Genomic DNA, 20861 nt, shown 5'->3' on the forward strand with positions numbered 1-20861 from the left:
TGTTATACAAAATAAAGCCCCATATGGTTAATTTACGAACATCAGTAGGAGTTTATTTTAGAGTGCAAATTCCCCTGAAGCTGATGTGAATTAACAGATAACTTTCTCTTCTACAATATAATAGCATCAGATAATTTGTCAGATACTCCTGGTTACATTATGCAATTAATTATATGAAATAAAAGTAGTCAAATATTGACAGGTTTACTAATCATTAACCAGTATTCTCAGGTTTTTATGGTAGTCTGAAATCAACTAATTGTAAAGATTCAGCAATTTGAAATTATTTACATCTAATTCAATCTCTGTAACAAAAACTCTGGGAGAATTTAAATATCATACAATAAAGTATTTTTAAAAAGCGGTTGCATATAATATCTAAGATTCCAAGAATGCAACTTCTGCCCCCATGAAAGATTTTAAAAGCCACTCCTCTGACCTCTCCCCAAGATTCTCATGAATAATAAGTGTTCTCCCTATTATTTTTGCAGTTATAGTACACGTACTGCATGCATATTTTAAAAACGAAGGTGAAATTCTCTCTATACATAAATATATCAAAGTGCCAGTGAAAAAACTTTTCTCAAATAATTACTCATCACTCTACAATCTATACATTTCTATGTGAGTACAATAATTCAGAGAGTAAGCAATAAACCCCATTGTAAAACTTTGCCTTATAGTCATAGATCATATCTAAAATAACTTGTATTACGTGTCACTTGCTAGGTCTCTAACAGTGAAAACCCATGAGGTAATTCATGCTACCATGACACCAGCCAATCATTTTGAACTCTGATATTGCTTGTACTGACTGCCTATTTAGGGCGTTATCAGAAATTAAGTAGCATTAAGATGATTCCCAGCAGAAGAAAAAAACAGTTCTCAGTGTTCTCTAGTCCTTTTTCTTTTTGTATAATAATGAGTGAAAGATAGATTTTCTTTTTACGTAGGTATCAGTACTTTGCCAGACGGTACTTTGCTGGACAGTACTTCAGAAGGGAAGGGGTAAGTTGCTAATGTTCTGAACTTATTGGAATATGTTTTAAATAAAGTAAATTTGATAAAGTTATTTACTTACAGTTTTAGATGTATTTATACAAAAAACATGCAACTTGATTTTCTAGGTAAAATTGAAGTGAAGTGATTACATACCTAACTAATAATAAAATCACAGGAAAAGGCGAGAACACTTCTAGAAAATTTTATTAGTCCAATATAAGAATGAATTAGTAAAGCTAAGTAGTAGAAATCTATAAAAGTTCGCACTTGTATTTGTTACTTGAGGTGAGCCACTATTCTAAATCTTTGCTTTTAATTTCCTGACTTTGTTTTTAAAAAGTGATTTAGTCTCTAGGATATTGTTACTTTTTCAATAAATCTAAGAAAAAAAATGAATTAAAATATTTACTTGAAAACCTGATGTTGGAGAACAGCAATTGCATGAGTCAGATTGATTATTTAATTTGTTAAATTGTTGTCTTGTGCAGTTTTTAAAATTTTATACACACACAGAGACACTCCTACTACCCACATTCTCATAATAACTATTTGAAAACTGCAATTATTTAATGTATAACTTCTCTTCTCTCTCATATAGGAAGTAGGAATTTGCCATTTTACTGAAACTTTTGAACTCACGACTTAAATGTGCTGAGGAGACAGAGGTACTTTTTTGTGGGATTTAATATTTATCTGCGTTAGAACACCATTTAGATCACTTTTTAATGCTGGAAAACTATGCTTGTTGCTGCATGCCCAAAATGTCGCAATGCCACATGTGGATGCCAGTAAGTGAGCAGACTCTTAGAGAGACGAAGCATTAAATGTAACTTATGCAGGATTAGAATCTAGTTCTTGTTTTTAAAATTGAAAGTAACAGCAGAATTGCAAACTTTTTTACAGCTTACTGTCTTAGGGCATGCAACATACATCTGGCAAAATAGAATGCTGCTGACTTTAAAATGGCAAGTCCATGGGCATACCCATACTTGCACAGAAAAATACCACTGGTTTATTTTAACAGAGTTACTATTTTAAGATAAGTATGGGGAATCATTCAAGACTAACCAGCAGTATTATCAGATGTAACAGCAACTCCATGTGGACTACACTGACTTCCAGTGGAGATGCTGTTACTTTTGATATCTACTGACAGAATGTGAAGCAGCCACACACATTTATACAGCATTGGAGTTAAAAAAAATAAGTGCAATTTTCAATCAAAATTCTTTGGAATATTTTGTTATAATTTTGTATCATTCATTTATATAAGTCTGAATATTTAAAAGACATTAGAAGCTTCATGTTCCATATCATGCTAATACTGTAATGTATGAGAACCAACCACAATAAAATATGAAGGACTGCTGTACATTTGATTAAGAACTGGTGTACAGGAAAATGACCTATGAATTGACAGACTGTGTCTTCTAAATTTGTCTGTCACTTCTGTAGGCCAATATTCTGCATGCCTTAACTGCTTTGGAACCAGAAGTCTGCTATGGCTAACTTAGAGAAAATGCATCTCCTGCTGTACTGTGAAATATTTAGAAGAACAAACTGTACAATACTTATTTTTAAGTCAATGCTCATTATTTTTTTTAAAAGAGCAACAGATGTGGCAGCCGAATAAATCTAATTTTCAATCATACAATTTTACTCTTTCATCTCATGTGCTGTATTGACCCTTGTCCACCCCCACATGCCACTTTTTGATATTCATGAATAATAGGCTTACACAAAGGTGGAGTTACTGATCTACTGCGATGTTTTCTCCATAAAAATGCCCCAACAATGCCACTGTTCATACAACTCCAGCGACATGCCACAGCTCAAATGTTTACAAAGGCACACCTTTCGGGATATGTTCTTCACTTTTAAGAGAGCTATATAACTAAAGGAGAATTCCTATCCAGTACTACCTTCAAATATGTTCCCTGTTGCCCAGCTAAATGTATGCAATCAGTCCTATTTGTACATATTATGGTGTTTATCTATAATTTCAGAGGAAAATATTGCTTAAGACACATTTTCATAGCTTGTTGACTGACTGCAAAGTTGTGCTACATAGGAGTTTTTTGTTTTTATCATAATACTAAACCGTCTTTATTTTTCACACAATTCAGGAATACTAAAAGCAAAAATATTTCTTTAAAAGGCTACTTTCCAGATGGACTGTAATGGCTCCTGCAGAGGAGCCATACTTTATTTTGTAAATATATATTTGAAGCCTTTTTGTAAATGCTAAATGAATGACTTCCACATGTAAGAGATTATCTTAACCCAATATATAGAGCCTTTACACATTTCTGTCCAAGAGTACCTTGGCACTATTTGCATGCTGATAACAAATACCACAGACAGAGGAAGTGAACAAAAAGAATTGTGTGCACACACCACACACATTGACTAGCTTTGCATAGAATCGTAGGACTGGAAGAAACCTCAAGAGGTCATCTAGTCCAGTCCCCTGCACTCATGGCAGGACTAAGTATTATCTAGACCAGGGGTGAACAAACTACAGCCCGTGGGCCACATCCAGCCTGTGGGACCCTCCTGCCCAGCCCCTTAGCTCCTGGCCCAGGAGGCTCGCCCCTGGCCTCTCCCCCCCGCAGCCTCAGCATGCCACGCTGCAGGTGTAGTATATTAAACTGCTCCATGTAGGAATGTGCTACTGGTAGCAGTTACAGAGAGCAATTTACTACACGACATCAGCACAACGCTCTGGGCGGCCGAGCAACACTCTGGGGGGGGGGCGCGGCTGTAGCGCCGCCAGCCACCGGTGCTCCGTGCTGCGCGGTAAGGGGGGGTTAGATAGAGGGCAGGGAAGTTCGGGGTGGTGGTCGGGGGCAGGGGTCACCTCCAAAGCACTTGCAACCCTTGTCAGCTTGGTATTGTCTGCAAAAGGGGTGTGGATGGGATTGGGGCGGTCAGAGGGTGGGGAACGGGGGGAAGGGGTTGAATGGGGGCAGGGGTCCCGGGGAGAGTAGTCAGGAAGGAGGGGGGGTTGGATGGGGCCATGGGAGGCAGTCAGGGGCAGGGTTTCCGGGGACGGTCACGGGACAGGGAGTGTGTGTGGGGGGGGCGGGGGCCGGGCCGTCAGAGAATGAGCAGCAAGAAGTACGGGGGCGGATAGGAGGCGGGAGCACAGCCTGGCACAGCCTCCCCTAACCGGCCCTCCATACAATTTCCGAAACCTGATGTGGCCCTCAGGCCAAAAAGTTTTCCCGCCCCGATCTAGACCATCTCTGACTTGTGGCTGTCTAACCTGCTCTTAAAAATCTCCAATGACGGAGACTCCACAACGTCCCTGGGCAATTTATTCCAGTGCTTAACTACCCTGACAGTTAGGAAGTTTTTCCTAATGTCCAACCTAAATCACCCTTGCTGCAATTTAAGCCCATTGCTTCATGTCCTATCCTCAGAGGTTAAGGAGAACAATTTTTCTCCCTCTTCCTTGTAATAACCTTTTATGTACTTGAAAACTGTTTTCATGTCCCCTTTCAGTCTTCTCTTCCCCAGACTAAACAAACCCAATTTTTTCAATCTTCCCTGGTAGGACATGTTTTCTAGAACTTTAATCATTTTTTTGCTTTCCTCCAGACTCTAACTCATCCACATCTTTCCTGAAATGTGGTGCCCAGAATTGGACACAAAACTCCAGCAGAGTGAAAGAATTACTCTGTGTTTTACTTACAACACTCCTGCTAATACATCCCAGAATGATGTTTGCTTGTTTTGCAACAGTGTTACACTGTTGACTCTCATTTAGCTTATGATCCACTATGACCCCCAGATCCCTTTCTGCAGTACTCCTTCCGAGCCAGTCATTTCCTATTTTGTGTGTGTGCAATTTATTGTTCCTTCTTAAGTGGAGTATTTTGCATTTGTCCTTATTGAATTTCAATCTATTTACTTCAAACCCCTTCTCCAGTTTGTCCAGATCATTTTGAATTTTAATCCTACCTCCAAAGCACTTGCAACCCTTGCCAGCTTGGTATTGTCTGCAAAACTTTATAAGTGTAATCTCTATGCCATTATCTAAATTATTGATGAAGATATTGAACAGAACCAGACCCAGAACTAATCTCTGCGGGACCCCACTTGATATGCCCTTCTGGCTTGACTGTGGCCACTAACAACTACTTTCTGGGAATTGTTTTCCAACCAGTTATGCACCCACCTTATAATAGCTCCATCTAGGTTGTATTTCCCTAGTTTGTTAATGAGAAATATCACGCAAGACAGTATCAAAAGCCTTTATAAAGTCAAGACATACCACACATCTAACGCTTCCTCCCTATCCACCAGGATTGCCTACTAAATGTAAAAAGTGTATGCCACTTTAGAACCAAATTTGTAGAAATGGCATTATTAGGTTCCATATCAATTGTGTCTGACTGAATTTCCATATCAAATTTGTTCAGTCCTCAAAACTTGCCCTGAACTCTGGAAGTCAAGCTGGATTCTTTACAGAGACAGCCAGAAGAGGCTCGGCAACCAATTTCCACTCCCCTTCACCTATGCAATCTTATTATCCTTAAAGGGATTTGCACAGGGGTCACTGAGGGCATAATCTGAATACAACTGAGTTACACTTGTGTATCTGAAGGCAGGAATTGACTCCAAAAATCAAATATGGAAAGCAAGGACTCCACAATGCCATTTTTACAAAGTCATCTTATAGGGTAGACTCCTACTTTAAAACCTCTTCCCCCCAAAAAGCTAAAGGTAGTACCCTGATCATGAAAATAAACAGCTCAACAAAAGTTTCAGTTTAAAAACTAAAAGCAGTTTAGCTATCAGTGTAAGAGACAATCAGAAGAAAAACACTTTGGAAAAGGTTAATAAAATTCTTTGGGGGATTTTTGTTGTTTGCTTGATTTGTTTTGATCAGTGTACTAGGCTGAAATGTACTAATATTTTAAAACTCAGTTCAGATTATTTTTTTTTATTGTGAACTCATGAAAAGGAGAGTTTGCAATAGATATAAGAGTGTCATATATAAGACCCAAGAGGTAATTGTCCTGCTCTGCTCAGCACTGGTGAGGCCTCAGTTGGAGTACTACATTCTGTTTTGGGCACTACGCTTTAAGATGTGGAGAAATTTAAGACAATCCAGAGAAGAGCAACAAAAATGATAAAAGATTTAGAGCAACCTGATCTTTAAGGAAAGGTTAAAAAACTGGGCATTTTTAGTCTCGACAGAAGAAGACTGGGACGGAACCTGGTAACAGTCTCAAATGTGTTAATGGCTGTTTTAAAAAGTATGGTGATCAGTTGTTCTCCATGGCCGTGAAGGTAGGAAAAGAAGTAATGTGCTTAATCTGCAGCAAGGGAGATCTAGATCATATATTAGGAAAAAAATTCTAACTGTAAGAATAGCATCTGTCAGCTCTTCAATTTCAGAAATTATTGTAACAAATAATTGCATAATTGAGGTCATAATGCTGAGATTATAGTCATAATCTGTTCTAGCTACAGGATGCAGTTCTTTACATTTAATACGGATGTCTAACATCAGCTCTCCTGAAAAAAATCTATTAAATCACAGACGACTGTCAAGAAGGTGGCTCAACTGATTGCGGGTTAGTGGAATGAGACAGACCTCGACTACTACCTTTAAACCACATTCAGTAATAAGACATTGGCTCCTCTTTTTCCATTTAAAATAACTAAACAATATAAAATTAACTATGCCAAAAAACACACCTTTTACACAGTCATGAACCAAAATGAATTTGCTTGCACCTCAGTTGTTTGTAGTTTTAATATTTTCCATATCAGAGCAAGACAGGACTCTTATTTTTTAATATGAATAAAATAAATACCTGTTTATAAGGGATTCTCCTGTTGTCTTATGATAGAACACTGGAATCGGAACACCCCAACTCCTCTGTCTTGAGATGCACCAATATGTCCTTCTGTCCAGCATTTCTAGCATTCTATTCACTGCTGATGCAGGAATAAATTTCACTTTTTTTAACAATTCCTATGAAATAACCATAACTAAAATTATTCAGGGTTGGCGAGAATTCAGAATTTAACAAAAGGACACTACTTATTCTCTGAGGGCACAAACAGCTACCGGCAGAAATCCTCACATATTGATATAATATGCTCCGAAGTGATATCTCATGGATATCACCACCACTCACTTTATTTTCTGCTTAAATCTACCTATCTGAACTACTTATATGACCCCTGATACCAAACACCTTACAATCTTTAATGTATTTATCCTCACATGTCCTCTATTATCCCAGTTTTACAGATCGGGAACTGAGGCACAGAGAGGTTAAGTGATTGCAAAGGTCATACAGGAAATCTGGGCTTGAGTGGAGGTATTGAACCCAGCTCTCCCAACTTTCTTCTTCGGAGTCTTAAATGGGAAAGGGCATAAGTGCACAATTAGTCTAAAGTTGGTGGCAAATAAATGAATATGTAACTGTTGGTAATTTCTAAATTAACTGTTAATAAGACTGTGATTACAAACACTTTGCAGCTGATAGCAAACACTTAGGGAGGAAAGCATACTTTTGAAGTGGAATGTACATGTTATGCAAAGACCACATATGATAGTAATGTCCTTTACACTCCCTCAAATAGCAAACTATGTAACGAAGTGTAGTACCTGGGCTGTAACCTTGATATTTGCTGTGTTTACAAACCACTGTTTGCTTGCACGAATAATCACTGGTTTCTTAGTCCTCCAATCATATGGGTAGCTATGTACACATTTCTCCTCTTTTAATAAACTCTTTGCTGCTTGAAGCATCTGAATGACTAATGAGAGTGAGAATTAAGAGTTAGCGGTAATAAAAAATCAGTTTAACACAACACACTGGTGCCACTAACTCCACTTCTTTCCTTTCCCCAAAATCCAATTCCCATCCTTATGATAACAGGAAGTGCCAATATTTTGTTCACTGTAAAATTAGTTTGGTTTACATGAGCCTTCAAAATATTTCACAGAATATTGACTAACTGAACACAAGATACTAACCAGCTTCATTTCCTTCTTCCAGTACAGCCTTGTTTTGAAGCTCAGGACCTGCAGCTTCTGTAAAAAATCCACCTTCATCCACCAGGCAATCCTAAAAACAAGAATATTTTTTAGTAATGTCAAAATATCAAGGGACTATTGTATTCCTGTTATTTTACAAGAATCTGAAATTATGAACTAAGATTGCAGTATAATATACCATACATCTGAAGAAGGCTGAAAAATAAGGTATCACTTTTAATATTTAAAGGTAATTATGATGTAACAACCCTGAAATTTGCCAACATGCCACTGAGCCTGAATCCTCAGCACAGGATGAACTCCACTGAGTTTGTGAAGATACAGCATTCATGTTATTACACCACGTCAAAGAGTACTATTCCACTTAATTCTTAACAGATAGAATAACTACAAGCAAAACAGAAGTACACTTAGCCAGAAATAATGCCAAGGAAAAAATCTTAAGCACAAGTTAGATCATGTCAGGCTCAGCTTTAAAACAGTGTATTAATCCTTTCTGCCAGAGCTCCTAAAGCACACAGATATTGCAAATTGATTACACATACGGGGATCACTTCATCCATCACTGAAACAGCCACTTCTGAGGAGGAAGGTGTCAGCCTTTATACAGAGCAGAAAACTAGCTCAATAGAGAAGGCAAAAAATACTTTATCCATTTGAAGCTACAGGGGAAGGCAGACAATTTCCCACATTGGAAATTTAGCCCCAGTCTTGCAAGAAGTGAGGTGAGACGTTTTTGGCAACAAAACTGCAAAAAGCTGCAAAAATCTCACTTTTACGTTTAATCCAAATGACTGTCACCTTCCACAGAACAGTACCCCATAACATCATGCAGCAGCATTAGTTCAGCACTGATTAAGAGTGAACAGCACCACCTAATCAACTATCACACTACTATAGACAGTATGGTCCAGGGGATAGGGTGCTAGACTGCAAAATACAAGAGCTGAGTTCTATTCGCAGTGCTGCTACTAGTTTGCTGCATGAGCAATGGCAAGTCACTTAGCCACTCTTTGTCTCAGTTTCCCCTCAGTATAACGTAAAGCACTTTGAGACGTATTTAAGCAAATACTCTTGTCACCATCTCCTAGATTTTCCTTGGACAGCTCTCCTCCAATTACTAATTCCTTTATTAACATGCAAATTCCTTTATTCAAGAGCTGATCAAATTACACTCTGATGATCTCACAGCAAGGGGGGGAAAAAAAAAAAGCCAAGCCAACAGAAATCTAGAATATTACAAGGAAAAATTTACATGTTATAGAACTGTAGTAAATTATTTGACAGGTAAGCTCCTTTTTCTTTTAAGCAATTCCCATGAAAGAGGATTAATTTGTTCCTTTTAGCTAACACTTGTTACATTTACAGAGCATCTTTGCTCCTCCCCAAGAATCTCTCAAAGACCTCAAAGCTCCTTGAGAGATACTAAAAACAACAATTACCTATATTACTGATGGCTTGGCAAACTGAGGCACAAAAAGTTGCAATTTGCAACTGATCTCTCTGTATTTATAATTTATCTTCTCCAAAAAGGAGTATTCCATTCCACTGTTACATTACCAAGGTTAGGCAACACTTGGCTGAAAAGCAGAACCATTTTTCCTACTTATGTTTTTAGAATCCAAGCCTTTGCTCTTCCTCAGCCAATGCTGTTTACAGCAGGTCTCCAAGTTAATCAGGGACAGTGAGATGGTTACATACAGGTGTCAAAACAATTTTAAATGTCATGCAATATGCGTAAGTTATGTGACTCTTTACATTTTAGTGGTGTGTGACCAAAAATATACAGGTTAAAAATGAGGAGAAAAAACAAACAAACAAAAGTACCATGGGCAGCTGGTGATGGGAAGCTACACTGTAATCCTCCATACCATGAGCTGGGGCTGTGTGAACTAAACCTGTTCCTTTTGCCATTGTCACATGATTTGCTGGCAAGAAAGGGGACTCTCTGCCAGGAATTGTGGGATGAGCACAAGAACCATTTTCCAAATCAACACCTGAAGCAAAAAGAAATGGGATATTCAACAATTTATGAGCCCAGCTTGTATTTTTCAAAGTCATAGAACAAAAAAATTACAATTCATAAACAAAAATGCAAGTATCCATACTCTGATACAGTTTTTCCTATCCACCCTCCAGAGTACTGGGCTTCCCTGTCTCTCCATTTGTGCCACTCCTACACAGACACACCCCATCCATCCAGGAGAATATTGTTTTCTTCTGAGCCAGGCAACGCTACTCCAGCAGTAGTTGAGCTATATAAAGCACTCCTAGCCTAAAGGCACTAAGTGCATTCTTATCTGTTTCCGTCTTAGGTCTCAATGTACCAGGACCCAATATTGACCTCTAGAATCCAGGATGGCAGTATAATATACTGTGATCTAGTGGTCTGAAGACGAGGCTGGAGACAATAGACCCAAAATCTATTCCCAGCTTTGCTTTAACTTCCCATTTGACCATATTTGTTTATATATACTGTATCTTTAAGAAGTTATAAAACAAAGGCTCTCAACTCAATCACTAGGCAACTAACCATTGTAAAGTACAGTGACATTAAACATCTTCCCCCAAACCACGCAATAAAAATAAACCAGAGATCAAATTCAAACAATACTTCAACACCTTCCCAAATGCAAAACCTTACTGCATCTCTCCCTCCCCGCAAGCCTGGATAAATAGATTCAGGACTAAGATGGACAACTGTAGGTCTTAAAGGTAAACAAATTTCAAACTGTGGAGGAAGGAGGCAAGAAATAGGTTCCAAAATTGAGACTTTTGTCATCAGTGCTCCATTTTAGCTCTCATTTCAGTTGCTGCAGGTCACCTGTAAACCATAGTGACTTGAGCAGATAAAGCCGGAGAAGAAGACATCTAGGGCCACTTTGTCGATCGCTGAGAATGAGATTATAAAGTCCGGCCAAAACATTCCTCCTATTGGAGAAATGGATAACTCACATCCCTTAGGAAATGGTCACGTTCCATCAATCACTGAGAACAGGCCATACAAAAGAATTCCTCACTCCCTCAGGAAAGGCGCTCCGCCACCTCTAATCAGAGGCAGTAAGGATAGGTCCATAACATGGGTAAAATTTCCAACGGACACCCACAATCCCAACTGAAATTCCAAATCACAAGTGTGGACAACTGCGCAGCTAGCAATCACCTAGGATCGTTTAACAGTCCTCAGGTGATCATGAATTCCTGAGCTAACTGAGAACAGTCAGCTACAGTACTTGGATGTTAACAACACAGAGCACTATCAGCCTTAGTACCTCTAATGCCTCCCCAGTGAGGAATTTCAACAGCCCACATGAGGATTTTGCAGTGAAGCAGGCAATCAGTACACTAACACCAGACCCATGTTAACTTCATTTGGGACTCTCGTACAAGATACACACAGTACATATGAACCAACTTTGGGTTAGGAATCCACCTGAATTTCAGCATAGATGCATTTTTCAGAGTAGCAGCCATGTTAGTCTGTATCCGCAAAAAAAAAAAAAAAAAAAAAGAGTACTTGTGGCACCTTAGAGACTAACAAATTTATTTGAGCATAAGCTTTCGTGAGCTACAGCTCACTTCATCGGATGCATGCAGTGAAAAATACAGTGGGGAGATTTATATACACAGAGAACATGAAACAATGGGTGTTACCATACACAGTGTAACAAGAGTGATCAGGTAAGGTGAGCTATTACCAGCAGGAGAGCAGGGGGAGAAAAAACCTTTGGTAGTGATAATCAAGGTGGGCCATTTCTAGCAGCTGACAAGAACGTGTGAGGAACAGTGTGTGTGTGTTGGGGGGGGGGGGGGAATGAACATGGGGAAATAGTTTTACTTTGTTTAATGACAGATCCATATCCAGTCTTTATTCAAGCCTAATTTAATGGTGTCCAGTTTGCAAATTAATTCCAATTCAGCAGTCTTTCATTGAAGTCTGTTTTTAAAGTTTTTTGTTGAAGAATTGCCACTTTTAGGTCTGTAATCGAGTGACCAAAGAGATTGAAGTGTTCTCCGACTGGTTTCTGAATGTTATAATTCTTGATGTCTGATTTGTGTCCATTTATTCTTTTACATAGAGACTATCCAGTTTGGCCAATGTACATGGCAAAGGGGCATTGATGGCACATGATGGCATGTATCACATTGGTAGATATGCAGGTGAACGAGCCTCTGATAGTGTGGCTGATGTGATTAGGCCCTATGATGGTGTCTCCTGAATAGATATGTCGCAATGGGCTTTGTTGTAAGGACAGGTTCCTGCGTTAGTGGTTTTGTTCAAAAACAGACTCCAACGAGAGACTGCTGAATTGGAATTAATTTGCAAACTGGACACAATTAACTTAGGTTTGAATAAAGACTGGGAGTGGATGTGTCATTACACAAACTATTTCCCCATGTTTATTTTCCCCCCGGGCCACTGTTCCTCACACGTTCTTGTCAACTGCTGGAAATGGCCCACCTTGATTATCACTACAAAAGGTCGTCCTCCCGCTCTCCTGCTGGTAATAGCTCACCTTACCTGATCACTGTCCTTACAGTGTGTATGGTAACACCCATTGTTTCATGTTCTCTGTGTATATAAATCTCCCCACTGTATTTTCCACTGCATGCATCCGATGAAGTGAGCTGTAGCTCACGAAAGCTTATGCGCACATAAATTTGTTAGTCTCTAAGGTGCCACAAATACTCCTTTTCTTTTTGAGGATAGATGCAAAACAGCACCACCAAGGTAAACTGTATTCCTAGTCCACTCCTCACGTGCTATGCTCTATATTCTGTACATAATTATCCTCCAACTTCTTATTTCCATTTTACAAATGGGATAACTTCTGTAAAGCACTTTGAAGTATATGGTTGAAAAGTTAGTACCACCACCACCAACTCACTATGCTGAATCTTTGATACATTTTGATTACTGTTCTTCAGATTATTTTTAGCTAAAACTACTATAAATACATGTGCAAAGTGTAGCTAATGAAACAGATATTCTACTTTCACATCAACATTTTAAACAAACGCCTACAACGTACTACCTTACAAATTAACATTCAGAGTATATTTAAACTCTTACCTTTACATGTTGAAATAACTTCAAATTGTGTATCCAAGATGGCAGCTGTAGACTCAACTCTATTTGCAGCCAGAATGTAACATTCACCAGTATTTGCACATTTTACAATGGAATAGCTATAAGACAAATGTATTAAATACATTAAATTAGAAAAAAAAATCAATATTAGCAAACTATATAGTTTATAGTACTAAAGCTTACTTTTTAAATTTTTTAGATGTTTGCTGCTTTTAAGCCATCTGAAAATGTGATTTTAACTACAAAAATCCTGCAAATGTTTCACACTCAAAGCTTCAAATGATTTCAATAGAACGAATGCAAAAGCAGGACCTAAAGTAGCAATACCTTTAGAGAACTAAAAATAAAGAATAATTAACTTTTTAAAAAGGAGATGGGAAAAAGTCTGAAATTGAGTTACCTAAAAATTAAAAATACCATTAAATAAACCTAAGATGCCTATTACTTCAGCCTTGCTATTAGGAGGAATACAACTCTGCTAATAGATATTGATACTGACGGAAGCAGATTCAGAAAGTTAAATAAGTTAAATACATACTCTGAATCTGGCATATAACAAATAGCTTGATTGGCAGGAATAGTCCAGGGCTGGGTGGTCCAGATTAGCAAACTAACAGTTGAAGATCCATCTACAGATGCAAATTAACAAATACGTTATTTGTCATAAAATCCAAAGATATCAGAGTCTTAAGAATAAAATGTTACAAATCATACCTATCACAGAGGCCAGTTTAGGAGGCGATTTCAACAAGGGGAATTTGATATATACAGAACGACTGACATGCTGCTGATTGTATTCAAGTTCAGCTTCAGCCAAGGCTGTACTGGGTGAAGATCAGATATGAGTTAACCACATTAACATGAAAATGTATTGCTCTCTCTGCTTCTATTTTAGAGATAAAATGGAAAGTTGATTCTTACTTTGCTGAAGGAGACCAAAATACCGGTTTATAGTCCTGATAAATGTAACCCTAAAGGGAAAAAACACAGAGTTAACTTGATTAAAACTATATTGTAACTTAAAAAATTTAAGGATTTTGTTAAATGACAAACTAGCATACCTTGTCATACATTTTGTGGAAGATACTCAGTTGTTTTGCCTCATACTTCCTATCAAATGTGTGGTAGCAATTAGTCCAATCTGCCATTATACCCCAGCGAATGAAGGCAGATTTCTGTTTCTCAATTGCCCTTTCTGCAAATTCTTTTGCTAAAAAGGAAGAATAATTTTTAAAAACAATGTTCTTTTAAAATCTGCATGATCACTTTAGTTTTAGAAAATGCTAATGGCTTACTTGCTAGAGAAAGCTTAACCTCAGCTGGGAACAAAATAAATATAAAACTAAACTAAGTGATTTATATAACAGCAACTTTTGCAAGCTTCAAAATCCTTTATTCATATGAGTCGTCCCATCAAAGCGAATGGCAGGGTTTGAAAAAGCCAATCACCTACAGGAAGTTTTTTCAGGTAAGCCATTCATTTTAATAGAATGTAAACTTTAATTTTAAAAGGAAAAAAATTCTAACCCTTATGGTTATGAAGACAACCTGCCAAATATAAAATGAATGTAAACTGATCAACCGCTGTAGTGCCTCTTCTGCTTTTCCTAGCTTTCCAAAGCAGCAAGCAGCTGCCTGAAATTAAAACCAAGTTGGTTTAAATTGCTGCTATTCAGAACTAGAACTGGTTAAACTGTAAATTGCAAATAATTTTTCAAATTAATTTTGATTTTTTCAATTGCATAAGTTTTCACATTCCTCCCCGCCCCCATTATTTGGCAAGCTCTATTCAGAACCCTGAAGGCAGCAGTGATGTGGTCTAGAATCATAAATGTCATGCTCCATCCACCCTACTGCGAGAAGTTATGAACTGTAGGGGGTGGAGTGGTGCCGGTGGGAGAGGAAGAGATACAAGTAGGGAGAGATGACAACAACAAAATATAGGAGGGCTGGGGCAGAGAGCTGTTCCCTGGCAGCAATCAGGAAGTTCTGAAAAGGGTAGAAGAGCATCCTCTATTCCAGAAGCTACAATAGGATAAAGTTTAAAATGTATCAAACATCTACTAACCAGAGGCTAATAATAAAGATACAGGCTCCAGTACATTCCAGGAATTGTACCCTGGGTGAAAAGTCACTGCATTAATGGTTGGCTGAGGTTCTCAAATGAACACTGCTCCCGAACATCTACTATCACCTACTAGCCAAAGTTTGATATGAACGGGGTTATATAAGGGGTTTTATGCTCTCCTCAATGGGAATAATCATGAACAATAAGCTCTACACACCTGGAATTTTATTCAACCCTAAAATGCAGCTCCATCTGGAATAGGTATATGGTAGCTAACCAAGATGCAAGTCAAGTATATAATAGCACCATACAAAGACAGAGAAAAGGCATCCACTTTTCTAATATAGCTAAATCCAAAATCATCTCCCCATGTACCACATTATTTTAAAAGCATTACTTTAAACCACCACTACTATCAGAATAGCATAATCAACATGGGTTTGAATATTATGCCCTTTTAAAATTTAAACTACATGCCAACTTAAAATGGAAAGAAATTTCATTGCATGTGTGACTTAAAATCGTCTGAATGCTTATTATCCCAAAATCACCTAGCAATAACTAAAAAAAGTTATTGGAGAGAACAGTTAAATTCAAAGCAAGTGAATGATGTATCATGTTTTCCATAACTGCTTTGCCAGTGCATACAGACTGCAGTTTGCAAACACAACCTTTTCAAGAGATGTGAAGTTACAACAGCACATAAGCTACATAGTCTAAAGGGCACATTGGCTACAATTGCCAGTCATTCCACTGCATGACAAAACTATTACCAATAAACCAACTACAACACATGATCAGAACACTTTCCATCTAATCCATCATGAACTCTCAGAAGGCACCACCTACACAGTTTCCCAATATTATACATGGTGTGGGGGGTAAAAAACAAATGTGTTTTCATAGATTCCAGAGCCAGAAGGGACCACTGTGATCTAATCTGACCTTCTGTATAGCACAGGCCATAGACTTTCCCCAAAATAATTTCTAGAGGATATTTTTTAGAAAACAGCAAATCTTGATTTAAAAAATGTCAGTGATGGAGACTTCACCGCAATCCTTGGCAAAATTTACAATGGTTAATTACATTCATTGTTAAAAATGTTTCCAATCTGAATTTGTCTAGCTTCAACTTCCAGCAACTGGATCACATTATTCCTTTCTCTGCTAAAGAGAACAGACAATTATTAAACATTTGTTTCCCATGCAGATACTGGTAGACTATAATCAAGTCACCCGTTAACCTTCTCCTTGTTAAGCAAAACAGATTGAGCAATTTGAGTCCATCACTAAAAGGCTTTTTTCCCCAAATCCTTTAATCACTCTCATGGCTCTTCTCTGAACCCTCTCCAATTTATCAACATTCTTCTTGAATTGTGGGCACCAGAACTGGACAGCAGCAGTCCCACCAGTGACAAATACAGAGGTAAAATAATCTCTCTACTTCTATTGAAGATTTGTCCATTTATGTATCTGTAACGAAGCGGAATTTTTTTGTAATATTTTTATCAAGTGTATGTGTGCCTTTGTTTCCCCTATATACTGCATTGTTACCTAGCAAAGGGACTGTTTGCTCTCAGGACAGGCTAAAACACAGGTGTCAATGGTGCTCAGTTGTCTGTGGCCTTAGGTCCCATATCAATGGAGCTCTTGAGAAAACAATGGCAGATGCAGACTGGACATGGACACCTAGCAACTAAGGACCCACAGAGATACAGACTTCCCTGTCTCTCTGCACCGTGCAGAGCTGCATCTCCCTAGCTCAGGAACAAAGGACTGGGGGAAAGGGCTGGTGTGAAATGGAAGTTAGATGTTGGCTGAGGAAAGCAGTTATGGATACACCTGGGAGTCTAACAAAGAAGAATGGATAGATGGAGAGACAGAGCTTGAATAACCTGGGTTCACTACAGCTTGGCTGGGCTCCCCGGAACAGACTATGCTTTAACCTTCATTTTTCCATGCTAACCTAAAGACTTTCTATGTTGTGCTCCATTCGACTAATAAACCCTTCTGTTTTGACAACACTGTATGAATGGCATTACAGATGCTTGCAATGATGTACTGATCCACACAGAACGTACAAGTCTCCTTCAAGAGTCTGCCTCAGTGGGACTCACTGAATAGAGCTCATCATCTGAAGCGGGCGTGCTGATGGCGAAGAGGTCCAGCCTAAGGAGGTGGTGAAATCATGGGACTTACCCTGGAGGAAGAGTGAGACCCCTTGAGACCCCAGATTCCTAGAGAATGTTCTAAAACTGAGGCCATAGAATCAATCCTGTGGATCTATGACAGCATCCCAGGATCACATTAGATCTTTTGGCCACAGCATCACAATGGGTGCTCTTATGAAGCTGATTATCCATCACAACCCCCAAGTCTTTTCCAGAGTCACTGCTTCCCAGGTAGAGTCCCCCCTCCTGCAGGTATGTTCTATATTCTTCTAGATGTATATACCTTTAGCCATGTTAAAATACATATTGTTTGCTTGCTCCCAGTTTACCAAGCGATCCAGATTTCTCTGAATCAGTGACCAGGCCTCTTCATTATTTATCATTCCCCCAATTTGTGTCATCTGCAAACTTTATCAGTGATGATTTTATGTTTTCTTCTAGGTTATTAATAAAATGTTAGGGCCAAGAACCAATCTGCGCTACCCCATTGGAAACACAACTATTCAATGACAATTACCCATGTTCCTGATCCCCATAACGATCCAGATTAGTTCAAAAACATTAGGGGAAAAAATGGTCTTCTTTTCAAAGATATTTTTCTTTTTAGGTTCAGCAACTCAGCATACAACCTCAATAAAAATTGGATACAATACTAATTTCATGTTACAGACCTGAACTACATTAGAATCCCAGATGTACATTACCTTTAATTCCCTCTCTCCATCTATGGTTATTACAACTTACAATGTGTTCATACAAACTTGTACTTGATGAACCCACTTTACAAAGGTCACCCTCCTTGTAAGCTTACACTATGTATTTTGCAGATCAAGTATCATCTAATAACCAAGATGTTCCTCACAAATTTCAGTGTACTGAAACTAAAATGAAAACACACAGAAAGCTAGCAAAATAATATTTAACTGAAGACTCAAAAACAACTTATAGAATACAATTATTTAAGTCAGAAATGTTTCTACAAAAATTTTGCAAAGGACAGTTTACCTCTCTGTCTAACCTCCATCGGTGAAAGATTTTGAGTTTCTTTGAGTTCTGACAATGCTTTCAATTCAATAGGCAACCCATGACAATCCCAGCCTGGTACAAAGTGCACTTTATAACCTCTCATCATATGGAACCGATTAGTGATGTCTTTCAAAATCTGGAAAAATTTTAAACCCAAATGTTATTTTTGATATAATTGTTATTACTATCCTCATTCCCCTACATATTAGCTTGATATATAAAGTAACATACAGACGTCCTATCCACAAAAACAACAAGGAGTCTGGTGGCACCTGAAGAAGTGGTTTTTTACCCACGAAAGCTTATGCCCAAATAAATCTGTTAGTCTTTAAGGTGCCACCAGACTCCTTGTTGTTTTTATACAGATGTCTTACTGATTTTGGTGAACTCTGCAAAACCCAAGCACAATCAGGAGTGTTAAAGATTAAGTTTCAGCCTTCACGTTTATGTTTCTTATTGCATGTTATAGCACATCATAAGAACCTCTTGATCAACGGACAACCAAATTTTGCACAGCTGAAGTCCAAAGTTTGCAACTACACAGGGGCTTGAGGGTTACACGAAGTGGAATTATCATTTTATTATGGTAACATATTTCTGAAGTCACTATGCACACAATACTCAAACTATGCATCTAGCAGTTTGCTGGGACGAAGTAGAAACTGGATTTACTTTGACAGAATGAAAATAAGTTTATCATCTGAATACCAATGTGAAACTATAAGTACCACACAGAGCAATTTGTTATTTTCATTGTTACTGTATATGCTTAGCCGTTAAAGAGAAATGAAGGGCCCTATCCTATAAAGTAGTGAATATTCTCAACTTGCATTTACTTCAATGTGAATTGAGAGTGCACTGCACCTTACAGAAGGCATATAATACCTTAAACATACTACTCTTATACTTACCTTATTTAACGCGTGACCAACATGAGGGTCTCCATTGGCATACGGTGGCCCATCATGAAGACAAAATTCATTCTTTGTGTTCCTTTGTCTTTGCCATGAATATAGTTCTGCAAAACCACATTTCTGTACGGACAATATGAAAACATTTAATTCATTATATGCTTGCATTTTAGTAGTTCAAAAAAACTTTTCATTTTAACATCATTCCAACAGTCAAAAAACTAAGAGGAAGAATTGCTCGAACTCCTCAAGTGAAGACTCTCCTCTCTGGGGTTTTAATAGCTTGTAAATTACTTGCCAACCTCCACTACTAAGCTAACAATATTATGCCTGTTTTCTTACATTAAATAGACCACTTATTTGACCAGATTTGTTCTTGATATAACTCCACTGAAATCAAAACAACACCAGGGACACATCTGGTTCATGTTTAATATTCATCAAGCTTTATGAACCAAAATCTTCTGTCTTCCTCAACCACTAACTCAAGATGGACTAAACTGATAGGGAGACAGGTTTGTAGGAAGCTCTTGTGACTGCACGTTTTAAGAAGGTTCTCAACCGTTTTTTTCCTGAGGCCCCAACATGCTATTAAAAACTCCAGGGCCCACCTGTGCCACAAAGACTGTTTTTCTGCATATAAAAGCCAGAGCCAGCATTCGGGGACAGCAAGCAGGACAACTGCTGGGGCCCCACACCACAGAGGGCCCCGCAATGCTAAGTTGTTCAGGCTTCGGCTTCTGCCCTAGGTGGCGGGGCTCGGGGCCTCAATCTTCAGCCCTGCATGGCGGGGCTTTGGCTTTCTGCTTTGGGCCTCAGTGAGTCTAATGCCGGCCCTGCTTGGCGGACCCCCCAAAAACTGCTTGCAGCCTCCCCAGGCGGCCCCAAGTTGAGAACTGGTGCGTTAAACAACTGCAGGTTGACCATTTGTTTTACCATTTCTCCCGTAAGCGCAGGGCTGCACTAGTGAACAATCATAAACGCATCTTCTAGCAGGGATATTACTCGGGTCTCCTGTTAGCGACGGGTTGTAACGTGTGCGTCAAATGTTATACGGGTGGGGCTTTGTGACACAGATCACCCTCCAGGGCTAAGCCAGACTCATTAGAAACCGCTCGCTGAGAGAAGAGGGAACAACACGAATCCCCCTGGCCGCACAGTCCAATGCTGGGGGGCTGCAGGCCACGCGGATGGACGGTGCCGAGCAGGACAGCTCCCCACGAACCCCGCGGGCTCCTGCGCGCGGTACCTGCTGTATCTCCACCTCGGCCTCGGGCTGCAGCCTGCCCGGCAGCTGGGCGGGGAAGCGGCTGCGAGGCAGCAGCACCGTCTCCCGGTACTTGGAGTCCGCGCGGCTCTCCGAGCTCGGCAGCCCGCTCTTGGCCCCGGAGGCTGCCGAGCGCGCCCAGCCCCACGCGGCCCCCGCCGGGGCCCCGCGCCTGGCTAAGGAGGGCGCCCTCCGCGCCCACAACATCTTCGCGGCCTCCCCCAGCTCTCGCCGCGCGCTCCGGCGGCGCTTCCGGCTCGGCTACGGAGAGCGGCGAGGGCGGGACGGGCCGCGGGG

The 20861-nt window shown here is 39.3% G+C and overlaps 1 protein-coding gene across 7 annotated transcripts in view; it reads right to left on the reverse strand.

The window, feature by feature from the left end:
* Positions 1 to 20839, reverse strand: part of IARS2 (isoleucyl-tRNA synthetase 2, mitochondrial) — an 88535-nt gene extending 67696 nt beyond the window's left edge. For 5 of the 7 annotated variants that reach the window (XR_012158230.1, XR_012158229.1, XR_012158228.1 and 2 more), the window contains exons 1-12: positions 20547 to 20837; positions 19298 to 19420; positions 18366 to 18522; positions 14183 to 14331; positions 14043 to 14092; positions 13836 to 13945; positions 13660 to 13750; positions 13104 to 13219; positions 9857 to 10026; positions 8009 to 8099; positions 7637 to 7788; positions 6834 to 6994 (exon numbers count right to left, since the gene is read on the reverse strand). Coding sequence is in view for 3 of the 7 variants with exons in the window: in XM_073338852.1 (XP_073194953.1) it covers positions 6834 to 6994; positions 7637 to 7788; positions 8009 to 8099; positions 9857 to 10026; positions 13104 to 13219; positions 13660 to 13750; positions 13836 to 13945; positions 14043 to 14092; positions 14183 to 14331; positions 18366 to 18522; positions 19298 to 19420; positions 20547 to 20771 (1595 nt within the window). In the remaining 4 variants the exon portion in view is untranslated. Of the gene's footprint in view, positions 1 to 6833; positions 6995 to 7636; positions 7789 to 8008; positions 8100 to 9856; positions 10027 to 13103; positions 13220 to 13659; positions 13751 to 13835; positions 13946 to 14042; positions 14093 to 14182; positions 14332 to 18365; positions 18523 to 19297; positions 19421 to 20233; positions 20381 to 20546 lie in introns of those variants that run through there. The other 2 variants (XR_012158231.1, XM_073338854.1) reach the window with 2 other exon arrangements.
* Positions 20840 to 20861: the final 22 nt, after the last annotated feature.

Source organism: Lepidochelys kempii, chromosome 3 (assembly GCF_965140265.1).
Source record: "Lepidochelys kempii isolate rLepKem1 chromosome 3, rLepKem1.hap2, whole genome shotgun sequence".
Taxonomy (NCBI): domain Eukaryota; kingdom Metazoa; phylum Chordata; order Testudines; family Cheloniidae; genus Lepidochelys; species Lepidochelys kempii.